This window comes from Lycorma delicatula, chromosome 1 (assembly GCF_047948215.1).
Source record: "Lycorma delicatula isolate Av1 chromosome 1, ASM4794821v1, whole genome shotgun sequence".
Classification (NCBI taxonomy): Eukaryota; Metazoa; Arthropoda; class Insecta; order Hemiptera; family Fulgoridae; genus Lycorma; species Lycorma delicatula.
This window is the reverse complement of record NC_134455.1, coordinates 90345453-90358203: the sequence shown is the minus strand read 5'-3', so window position 1 is coordinate 90358203 and position 12751 is coordinate 90345453. Positions and strand designations below refer to the sequence as shown.

The window sequence follows — 12751 nt, the reverse complement described above, 5'->3', positions numbered from 1 at the left end:
ACTTTTCTGTTACCGCCTTTGCACCATCACTACATACTCCGATACATTTTGTCCAATTTCTTTTTCTATTTCTTTTATTTTATTAATATATTTTTATTTATTAATAATTTTTTTTATTCTATTTTTTATCAATTCTATTTTTCCAATTTAGTTTTTAGTAGCTTCATAAAAAAATATCAAAAAGTCATTGTCCTGTTGCATCACCAGGTATTGATACAAAACAACATTTTTCTTTGATTGTTTCGTCACATTCACATCTCACAAATTATAAGGACTGAACAATGTTTGCCACATCTGTTGATTCATCAAATTGAATACTAAAAAATTTACTTCAACTCAGTTGCTGAATAATCTGATCACGAAAATCGGTAGCCATGTCATCGATTCGCCTTAATACTGTGCCGTTAGAAAGGGGAATTTTTTAATACTTTTTTACTTTTTCCATGCCTACTAAAACAATGTCCATATAAATTTCAGCAGGCAATATGAGCTTTTCTACAATTTTACCGGATTTGGACGTCTTAGCGACTCTTAATGCTACGAGATTAATTGCTTCAAGTGTACTTTAATCAGTATGGGTTTATTTAGAAATAGCAGCTTTGATATCCCAAAGTGTGTAATTTTCCTTTGAAAAATTCCTAGGGTTTGCTTTTATGATCCGGATATTTAGTTTTTAAGTGTCGAATTAATTTTGATGGCTTCAGGCTTTCATCGTAGAGGACTTGAAAATAAACAACGTACTGTGGCTTTCCATCCAATGAGGTAAAACTGATTATTTAAATAACTATCATTGTACAATCTTATCTTTTGCCAATCGATTTACTTGATGTAATTGGCTCGCTTCATTTTTTCACAAATTTATCCATTTTGCATAAGGATTTAATTGAAAAAATAACAGTTACACAAAGAAATCTCAGTTATTATTATTTTCAATGAAAATACGTTTTTTACAAACTTAAATAAAGGTACCAGATACAGGCTTCACGTCTGAGACTAAACTGACGTTCTGCAATCCCTTACGCCTCTTTTATATTGCTGAGAGCAGGAGTGTTCAAAGGTAAAGATATCAAATTACAAGGAGCACGTACACATCAAGTTGGAACCTGTAAATTGCTCATGATTGTTCACTTCATACATGCATGTTAATACCTGACGCTATCAACGCAGCTAATTAGTTTTAACTAGGTTTCATTGGGTTGGGTTTCGGAGTCGCAAAATAATCATTATATATTTTATTCATTATATATTTTTTTACTTATTGGCAGTCGTGCAGCTAAAAAGGTTGAGATCACTGGTTAATAATAATAGTAATAATAATAAGAATCTAAAAATAATAAAAATAAAAATCAATTCTAATTTTTGGAGGAAGGATTTAATATCCCCACAACTATTACATAACAAAATTAATCTAAAATTTTAATGTTCTACACTATTCTTGCAATATTGTCTGCCACCAAAGGTATTTTATCCCAAAAGATACGATTAATTTTTCTGTAACAGAAATCTTAAAATACTTAAAAATTTCATGATAGAAGGACAAATAAACATATCAATTTTCCTTAAATCTATGTTAGGTGCCGTGACCATAATTGTTCACAGCTCGTTCCTAAAAATGACTGCCATTTTCAAGTATATACCAGGCCTACTAAGAAAAATGAGGCCTTTCCCTTGTTTTTTTTTCACTGAGTCAAATATACTATTAATATTAGTTTTCTAAGCCCAAAAAAATAAGCATTCTAAGCTCTAAAATAACAGTTACTCTGCTTACAAAAAGCTAAAACTGCGAACAGCAATACTCTTAGAAAAAACTACTCTGATGCTGTCTCTTGTACCTCAGGTGTTTTACATGTCTCATACCTGTAAGAAAATCACACATATACACACATTCATATACATTCATGTGAAGCTATGACATCTTTTAACCGTTTTAGTTTTTTTTTTAAGTAGGTGACAAAACGTCAATAAAATAAAGAAGTTTGGAGTGTAATTTTTTAACCGATACATAAATGTCAATTTCCTCTGTTATTGCTGATATTTAAAACTAAGAATGTAAAATATATTCATTAGATAGGTTTAATTGAAATTTTTTTGTATATTTGATTGCATCATCAAACGACATAACCATTACGGCAGCTGGTCCTCCAGATTAATAACAAATAAGAATAATCCTATATTATTATTTGTTGTAGCACACGAATAAAAATGTTAATTAAAAATTAATATGCTGTATTTCGAGCTCAAAATGGGTTTACATTAGTATTTATAATTTATTTATTGACATATCTTAATCAATTACCGTTTTGCTTTTTTTAGTTTTTATTTTGGTCATTTAATCTATCCATAATTCATATTGTACACTTTTAGAGTAAGAAATAAATGGCTAAATTGTTAGAAAAGACGTATTAAAATTTATTTCCCTTAATTAGAGAGGAATAACTTAAGATAGACTGATGATAACAGTACAAATTGGAAAAAGTTTGTTAATAGGTTTTTCTTTAGTTTCCTGTGATATTCATGATCAGCAACAACGATAATGTTTCTATATTATTTCAACAGTGATTTTTTTAATGTCGGTGGTACAAAATTAATCAGCACAAATTTTTTTAAAGCATTAGAATAATTGTTAATTTCTTTTTTAATTCATATATATCTTACAAATAATTATAATATCATTTATACAAAGGATTACATATATCATTGTTAAAGAATCATACATGTTTAGCTTTCAAACTGTATTCTTTAACACGTGTGACTATTCAAACACCGGCTAACAGCATGAATTATTAGAATTATTACATGTAACTGTTTTTTTTTTCAATATAAAATTTAAGTTTCTTTAAAAAACTCTGTCTTTTAAGTTACTTTTTTCATTTTTAAAAGAAATATTAAACAAAATAATGTTTTAATAGCAAAGAATATTCTTAGCCCTGACAAAATCTAAAATGAAAGAAAAATCTTTTAACTCAGAAGACCAATTTATTAGATATGAGGTAGAAATATTGTTCTGCCGTCTTCGGTATTCGAAGAGCAGTTCGTCACGATTGGGAACTTAATTTCAGAACCAAGCGTGTTTTATATAAGAGTGTATGCGAAGCTATAATGTTGTATGCTGCACCTATCTGGGCTCATCGAATGAGATTCAAATGTTATAGGAATATTTTGTTGAGAGCCCAGCGTCTCCTATTATTACCTGTGATTGATGCTTGTAGGACTGTCCCTCGAGAGGCGGTCCTTGTTATTTCTGGTATTAAGCCCATTGATATCCTTGCAACTTTTTTTTTTATCCCTACATCCCTGGGCCGGACATCCAGTTAAGTATACTCGACCCAGGGACATGTCCTTAAAACTCTAAGGCGGCCTTCCCACCCACCGGATTTACAACCGGCACGGTAGGTCGACCACCCCGGTACCGGATCTTTCCTTTTTTTTGCCTGCCTCTATTCCCCGTCAGGGGGAATGTAGCCCGGCTATGCCGTTCCACAACCCCCCCGACAGGAACCGGGTCTCGGTCTTTATGCCTTCTGCCACAAACCGGCAGAGCCAGCACCAAGGGCACAAGACCCCCAGGAACCAACCCCACCGGCCGGGTCTAGGTCTTTTTATTTTACCCATCGCGGAAGACTCCCTAGGAGTCCCCGCCACCTTACAGAAACCCGCATACCAAGGCATGCGAGCCCTCGGAGACAAGGCTATCCGCCCTTCCCTATCAACGATATGTTTTTCGATCCCTTGTTCTTGATTCCTCCTCCTTAATCCTTAAGATCTCACCGGCATACCTTGAGAATTGTTCCCAATTTTCTTCGGCCATCAGCAACCAATCAACACGAATTTCCACTACCAGGTTGTGTACTGTCATAAAGTGACAGTATCGTTCCCATCTTTGGCATTGAAACAACGTGTGTTCCGCGTCATCCACTTCGCCACAGTATTGACACTGTGGTGTGTCCCTCTTGCCTATTCGCTTCAGATAGTAGCCGAAGCAGCCATAGCCCGACATAAGCTGGGTCATATAGAAATTCATTTCCCCATGTTGACGGTCTAGCCATGCATCTAAATTATGAATTAATCTCTTAGTCCAGGCCGCTACAGTTGACCCAGCTCCCATTTTCTTCCAGATGTACCTGGTCATAGCTTCTACCTCGGCCCTACTTCGTCCCTCAGTTCTCAATTTTCTTCCATGTACTTGAAGATCAATTGGCAAGACTGACGCCAGAACACACATTGCGTCGTACGACACCGTACGATAGCCGGCCACAACTCCCAGCAACGCCACCCGGTGCACACTACGCATTCTTATTTTATTGCATTGCACATTAATAGCCTCCGTCCAAACCGGTGCAGCGTAAAGCACAGATGACATCATGGCTGATGTGATAAGTCTTCTTTTGGAGGACCCCGGTACAGAATGATTAACAAACAGCCTCCTTATAGCCTTGATAGTGGGCACCACGCGCTGACAGACCATCTCAATGTGTCCCCTAAACTTAAGATTTTTGTCAAGTACTACACCCAAATACTTAGTGCCGTTAACCTCTATTATACCCTCTCCATGGATCATGACATTCACACCTCGAAGCCATCTTCTACCCGTGAAGAGGAAGATACATTTGCTCTTGGCCTGGGACACTTCCATCTCATTTTCTCTCAGCCACTCATCAATCAATCGTAGAGATAGGTTGGCCTTATCCTCGACAGAATCCATTTCTTTATCTTCGACTAAAATGGCAATGTCGTCTGCATAAGCCACAATTGTGACGCCTTCGGGACAGTTCAGTCCAAAAACCCCGTTATAGAATATGTTCCACAACAGGGGTCCCAAAACCGATCGCTGTGGGACACCACCGAAGATCTGGAACCTCCCAAATATCCTTGCAACTGAGCGCCAATTACGTTAAGATGCTAAGAAGGTAGGCCAACTTACCTTTGGCCCACAAAAGAAATAGAAAACCAGGATTTCCATTTATGGCAGGTCAAGTTGATTTGCCTGCCATTAATCTTTACACGCATGGTATTTTTCCTGATGTTAGAAGTATACACGTAGTTTGGTGGATTTCACCTAATCGGCATATTTCACAGTTTCTTTCTAGAAATGATGCTTTTCAAGATTGTTGTAACTGAACTTACTAAATTAGCTAGAGAGCTTGCGAGGATCCATTCTGGTTTTGATTTGTAAGTTAATTGGAAAACGGAAAGGGAATAGAACATAGTTGCTGACTTCCTTAGATTCTTAGTCCTGCGGAGGATCGCTGGCGGATCTGATACTGTTATAGATGTATAAATAGAACAGTAACCCGGGTAGCTAGGGGCCCGTTTGAGTGCTTATTTGCCAAGACAAACTTTTTGGCATCGAGTCCTGGTAGCTGAGATATTTACTGACTGGAGAACTCTGTGATGGAACTGCGACGTGGGAGGGTTTAGGCATTGACCTCGCTCCCGAAAGCGGACCAGAGAAGAGAAAATAGAGTATGTTTTCATTAGATGCTTATTAAGTTTTTGTTTCTTGATTTCAAGAATCTGTTTCTTGATCTTTAAGAAGACGTAGTTTAAGAAGACGTAAGTTTCTTCTAAACGCAACCTTTCAGAAGTTACTCCTTTTTTTGTTGTTATTTTTTCCATTTTTCCTCCTACGCCACTGGCCTGATCTGCAGTCAATCATGACTGAGTCCAGGGGCATGTCCTTGAAACTCTAACGGTTCCCCGCCTGCCGACAGTAGGTACGGTTTGGCAGGTCATCCAGCCGGTTCTGGATCTTCTTATTTTAATTTTCCTGCCTCTAACTTCAGAGGTGGGGATAACCGAGCCTGGCTATGCCGTTCCTAGGACACCGCCTCATCCACCGAGACTCGGTGTTTTCTCCAATTTTTTTTTTTTTGACCCGGGGGGTTGGGAGTCCTCGTACCGTCTCAGAAGTTATTCCTAATCTCCAATAAATTAAACCTAACTTCACGGTGGGGTAATTTTATCTTTTTTTCTTATGTTAATAAAGTTGTAATTTCATAAAATTTCATTATTTTGTAGTTTATTCTGATTAATGCTTTTAATCCTATCAAAAAAAAAAGAAGGTTTTCCGTTTAAAAGTGGTAACTTGTCTGTGAGATATTAACAGAGGGGCGTTAATATGAGTAACTGCATATAACATTAACGTATATACTGATTTGATATGAAGAATTCTGCAAAATACACCATATTTTTAATATGTAAGATAAGATCTCTCACTTGAAATCCAATTAATGTATTTATATATATGTGTGTGTGTGTGTGTGTGTGTGAATATTAATCGTATGGAATCTTAAGTAACATTATCCCGTATATTTAAAAGTTTAAGGAATAGATTACCTGTACACTCATATTCATTGTTAATTATTTTTGTATAATTTGAGATCAAGAATATTACTACTTTTGTTTTTCATCCACATTAACTGAAATAATTGTTGAATTACTTTTATCTCTTCCTCAAACTAGGCTATTAAAAAAAATAATAATGATAATGATGATTATAATGAAAAATAGAAACCTATTATGAATCATTTACATATATATAATTTTTACTTCTTTAATAACTGCCACAAATTTTAAAACAATCATTTTTCTTATTAAATTCAAACGTCAAGATATGAAATTGCATGCAACTGCATACAGTTCGTGTCACATAAAACATATAACTAAGAAAATAATTTACGTTCCGTTTTATTTTATTTTAAATCTACATTAAAAAGTGTTGTGAAATGTTGATAAATACGTTTTTCTTCAGATATTAATTTAACTGTTTCCTTTTTTTGTTTCATTACTGACTGGTATGATATGAAATTACATTTTAATATTATTTTAATAATACATAAATGTAAGAAATAAAAGCAAAGGTTTTTCTACTTATAACGGTAACGTATCATTTCTACAGTTACATAAATTAATAGTTAATATATATGCTTCAAACTCCACCCTACATCATACACACTTCCGTAATTTGTAACCGTGTAAATACGTGAACTATATTTATCGATATAACAACAATGGATTTTTGGGAAATAATAGAAGATACAAATAATATTTGATAATAATGGCTTATCGTGCTTACAGTAGTTGTCTATCGATGAGAACACCCTTTTGGTCATTTTGCGTAATGTTTTTATTTCCTTGTACCAAGTAAAGGAAGTAGTGTGATCGCGAAAAATTTCGGTTTTCAGATTTCAACGGAAATATTGAATCCATTTTGACTAGTTTCGGCGTGATGCCTGTACGTATGTACGTATGTGCTTACGTATTTATATCGCATAATTCAAAAACAATTTGCCGTAGGATGTTGAAATTTTGGATTTAAGACTATCGTAACATCTAGTTATGCACCTCCCTTTTTCCCCTTTTAATTGCTCTTTTGAATCGACTTGACCAAAAATGTCTAAAAAAGACCAAAATCCAAAAAAAAATTGAATTGTGGAATTTTTCTTAACTGCAGTTAAGAAAAATTAAGAAAAACCTCTTATTGAGAGCTTTTCAACGATATATCATAAGTGATACTTATTTTCATTGGTTCCAGAGTTATAGCCTAATAAAAGTTTAATTAATGAAATATTTTGATCTTACAAGGGGAAGGTACATCGGTTCGATTTCGACTTTATTTTCTTTTTTTTAATTTAAATAATAGTTGATTAATAATATATTAACCTGTGCTTGTAAAAATATGTATACAATAAATAATTATTTAATAATAACAATAAAAATAAATTTGTAGCTAAGAATAAAATAAAACTTAACAACCACGTAAACTAACTAGCTGTTAAACTGTTAGATAATTTGGAAAATGTAAGGCGATTACAGCGGGTACATGTATTGTACTTAAGAACATAATAGTGATACTCAGGACGAGGCCTCTAATTAAAGTATTTATGTTTATGATCATTTATATTTCTAACGTTATATGTTCCTATGTTACTATTTTTCTTTTTATGTTGCAGTTTTAATTGTACTATTGGACATTATTATCTAGTACATTACTGGCTGGACTTTAATAATTCTTATGCTACTTTTAAATTACTTTTGATGTCTGGAATGTAATTTACGTGTTTCAAGGAAAACTCGTTTATAACATTATTATCATTATGAGATTTACATATGGTTTCTTATCTACGAAATCGATTTAAATATAATTTGAGGTACAAAGAATATAAGGGTCATCGAAAAAGATTGTATGTATATATATATATATATATATATATATATATAGAGAGAGAGAGAGAGAGAGAGAGAGAGAGAGAGAGAGCATTGAGGGATCTGTTAGTATATATATATATATATAGCTTAAAAGAACACAATTGAAAGTTTGATAAAACATTAACAAAATAAACATTACGGAACTTCACTAAATTTAACCTAATTTATTTTTTCTGACTTCCTTTCTCTTTCCTCTTTTTCCTTTCCCTTTTACTTTTTTCCTTTCCCATTTCCATTTCCTATTCCATGTCTCCCCTTTTTTTCTTTTTTCCATTTTCTCCTTTCTCTTTTTACCATCTTTCCTTTTACCTTTTTCGATTTTTCTCTGTTGCGATTTTTCCCTATTTCCCTTTTCCGATTTTTCCCTTTCTTCCTTTTCTCCGCGCGTAAATCGGCCGAGTAGTTTTTTTTGTTTATAGCGGACACACATATCGGAAACACTGAAATAGAATCGTAAAATATTTAGTATAGTGTGTGTTGCTTTTACGTCCAAAGATAGTGCTGTTTTTAAAAACAAACATGTTTTTACCTGTCACACGTGTGACATCTTAGATTAGAAATAATAAATCTATAAACACACGCGCGAATTCGAATGCAACGTTGTGTTAAAATTTCAAAGCAATCGGTAAAGAACTTTTGGATATTTAAAATTCTGAACAAATGAACATTTACATTTTTATTTATATATATATATATATATATATATATATATAATAGTAATTATTGGCCATTATATACAACAAATTTAATTTTTTTGGAGAAGTATAAGTTTATTTCTTGTACCCTTTTGGTTTATAAGAAAATTTTACATACTAAAAAAGAAAAATTTTATACTAATTACATGATATATATATATATATATATATATACTAACTTTTTTAAACGTTACGTTAAGATCTGGTTTGTAACATAGCGGATTGATGGTAAAAAGTGTTAATTTTACGAACTCATTCAATACATGAAGTGTTTTTTTTTTAAGAATAACTTTAAATCAAAATTTTTTTACAATATTAAGTGGCTACAAAACAAACTTCAATCCTCTTAAAAATATCTGATTAATAATATTTCCTTTGGTCATATTTTTTAAAAGTTTAAAAATACATATGTTATAAAAAACACTCTAACGAAACCAAATTGTTTTTTTAAAACTGCACTGCAATGAATAAGTCTCACTCGTTCGAACTAATTAGCCTCTACAATTTTTTCCATTCCAGCTTCACTATTATATCGCTTAGGGAGATTTTCCACTAAAAAACTGAATCGGTTGATAATTTAATATTTTCAATCTTAATAGATAACATAATTCTGATCTTAGGAGATTATTGTCTCCAGGTCAAAATTTTAATCATGATGGTATTTATTAATTATGATTATTTAGGTCTGTTTTATTCATATAATTTTATCTAGCCATCCAATTTCATTTCACCTTTCAGGTAATAATATAATTTGACATTTTTTTTTATGCAAAATCATAATTTACCTATTCTTGTGCTTAAAAGCAAAACTTATTTGGCCCAATTCCTTCAAAAAAAATTATCTAAAACTACGATGAAACAAAGGAAAAAATCTCGTGAACCTTATTCTGGTTTGATGGTAGAATCATATAGTATTTATAAATATACTGGTTTTCCTTATTTGCGAAAGTAAATTGCTATTTAATTTAAGAAACTAATTACAAATTTATAGATTTATTATTTTATTTCATTTAACATTCGGAAGTCTTTGAGACATTTCTATTAAACAAGCTCAGTCAAAAATAATATATCACCTAGCTTGATAATCACAAATCATGATTAAAATAAATCCTACAATTATCATTTTTAAAAGACAAAATTTCATCGAAAAACTGGAAGAATTTTAAGTAAATACGGTGTAATTTTAAAATATTCCTCTACGTTTTGAGGTAAAGTTAAAAAATATGCTACATCTATTTTAAGAAACGGTGATGTGTTTTAAGAGCTTATTTAAAAACTAGATTTTGCTGGAAAAGAACCTAGTCACTTCATAGTTATTTGCGGCAGTCGTAACAATAAACCACTTCTACCAATCAACCAAGCGCAACATTGTCAAATTGTTGCGCACGTGCAACCATTACTTGCCACATGTTACACACGGAACGTGTGTAAGACACCGATCCAGCTGTAACTGTGGGATTGAATAAGTGAAAGATATATTAATTTTTGAAATCCAGCGACTATATTTCAGGCAAATCCAGCCTTTCTTTCCTAGATAGTCCCAACGTTCAACTCTGAAGAATACGCGAATAGTACACAAAAATTACCTTCTGAAGTTACATGATATTTCATATTGCATATCTATCTGATATACTCTGCCGAAGTTAATAGTAAATGTATACTTTCCTACAAACATAACTGAAACTGCCTGTAATTTTTCTACTCGATAAATTAATCCTAATATCTTCTTTTATCTAATTGCTAGTAATTATTAATTAATTGCTGCTAGACGTTTCGAAAAATAAGTAACTCTTTAAATTATGGTGATGATATTAGACAGTTATATCTTTCTCGATTCCTTTGAAACTTAAAAATTCGATTTATAATAATAATAAAAATTTAGGATAGTTTTACGTTAGTTTCCAGTTGTATTTATTTTAAATTAGTTTCATATAATTATTGAAAATTTCTTTCAAAAACTGAATGAAATCCCGTTTACACGGTTTTTAATGAATACTGTACAACACCTATTTTTTTATTACTTTAAAATGAAATCTTTACGTTTAAGACTATATGAAATACACAAAAAAAATGCTAATATTGTGCTCTAATAATTTCTCAGTAATAATTATTTCTTATTGTCCTAGTCACCTTGAGTATTTTTAGACTAATGGATTTCTAGTTTGTTATTTTAATCAAACAGATAAAGCGGTTAAGAATAGTTAATTTAAAAAATTAAATAAACTGGTACATTTTTGATAAGCTAAATATAAAAAGGAAAAATTATGAAAAACAGACTTTATTATGTCGTGGCTGAATTAAATTTGTAAAATTACAACTTTTATTACACAATTCGTGCCAGAGAGGGATATAGAAATGATTGTTTTATAATTTTACTTAATTTAAGCAATGATTAACCTGTGCAACATTTTATTAGCAATGATGTTCATTGTAATTTATCAATTTTTTTACAGGTGTTACAACATTTTTTCTAATCAGTTAAGTCGCCTTAACACAAACTGCTGCATAAAATCCTTTTCTTTCAAAATCTGAAAGAAAAATTTTCCTTTCAAATATCATTCATCCTCCCTCATAATTTCTAGTTTTAACATAGTTTTCTTATTCAATTTTCTACACGGACTTCAAAAACAAACAAAAACTGTTCTTGTAGAATACTACAAGAACAGTTTTTGTTGTTTTTTTTTTTTTTTTTTAATTAGCATTCCTGGACTGAATTAGTTATTACTTGAAAAATGTACAATAACTAGAAAACCATTGGTCCAAAAACGCCCAAATCTAGAGAAAACAATTAAAAAAGCTGGAAAAGTATTGCATGACTTTCCCGGCTATTAATAATAAAACATAAAAGAATTAAAGAGTCAAAAATAAAAAATGAAAAACAGAATAAATATTTTTTAGAGGTGGAGAATAAATTTAAAAAACATTTTTCTTGAAATATTCGTAAACAGGTTAATCTTAACAATTTTTTTTTTAAATAATGTTTTCTTTAAATTTAACACCTTAAAAAATAAGGTAAAATAAAAAAAATAAAATTTCCATAAACCTTCTGTATTTTAGGTCCAGGGTCTATAATTAAAAACGTTGTAGAAATGTCTTGGTAGTTTTCAAAAAACTTTCAAAAGTTTTTTGAAAACTATTTAAACCGAAGAAAAATAAAGAAATATAACAAAAAATATGTAGTTCAATTTTAAGATTAGGGGTTGATTTTTTTAAAAACAACATGAATATTTTCAAAACTGTAATAAAGATATTGGTGCCAAATTTGTAGAATACAGAAGTTATAAAATAAAGTGATGCGAATAATTTTGAAAGTTAATTCGTTTAATCGCTTAATAAACCAAAATAATCGTCCTCACTTTCATCTAGAGCATCGATTCTCAAACTTTTTCGCCCGTCGCCCACATTGAGAATCAAAAATTTTCAAGCGCCCCCCAAAATTTCATCCGCTCTCTGCTTAACCCAAGATGGTTAAGCTAAGACCGGGTGATACATGTTGTAGTCTCAGTCTTTAAAGATTTCAACACCTCGGCACAAAATGAAAAAACCCTCACAATTTGTCATTAAAGCTAGATCCAAACCCTTTAATTTCCATATTTATTTGTATCAATACGTTGCTTAGATCGGGAAATATACAGCATTAAAGACAAAAGTGGCCTTTTCTCTTTAATGTGAAATATTTCGGTTCAGATATATCGTAGAGAGACATACAAAACAACAGCAATTGTAATTATTATATTTAACTCATGGTAAGTTTAAAAATTTTGGTGGCCCTAGAAAATTTTTGATTTTCAATGTGGGCGGTGGGCGAAAAAGTTTAAGAATCAATGCTTTAAACTAATCGGAAAATA

The 12751-nt window shown here is 31.7% G+C and overlaps 1 protein-coding gene across 1 annotated transcript; it reads right to left on the bottom strand.

The window, feature by feature from the left end:
• Window positions 1-3706: 3706 nt before the first annotated feature.
• On the bottom strand, window positions 3707-4222 carry LOC142317563 (uncharacterized). The gene has a single exon (XM_075354121.1). The coding sequence runs from the start codon at window positions 4220-4222 to the stop codon at window positions 3707-3709; it is 516 nt and encodes a 171-aa protein (XP_075210236.1).
• Window positions 4223-12751: the final 8529 nt, after the last annotated feature.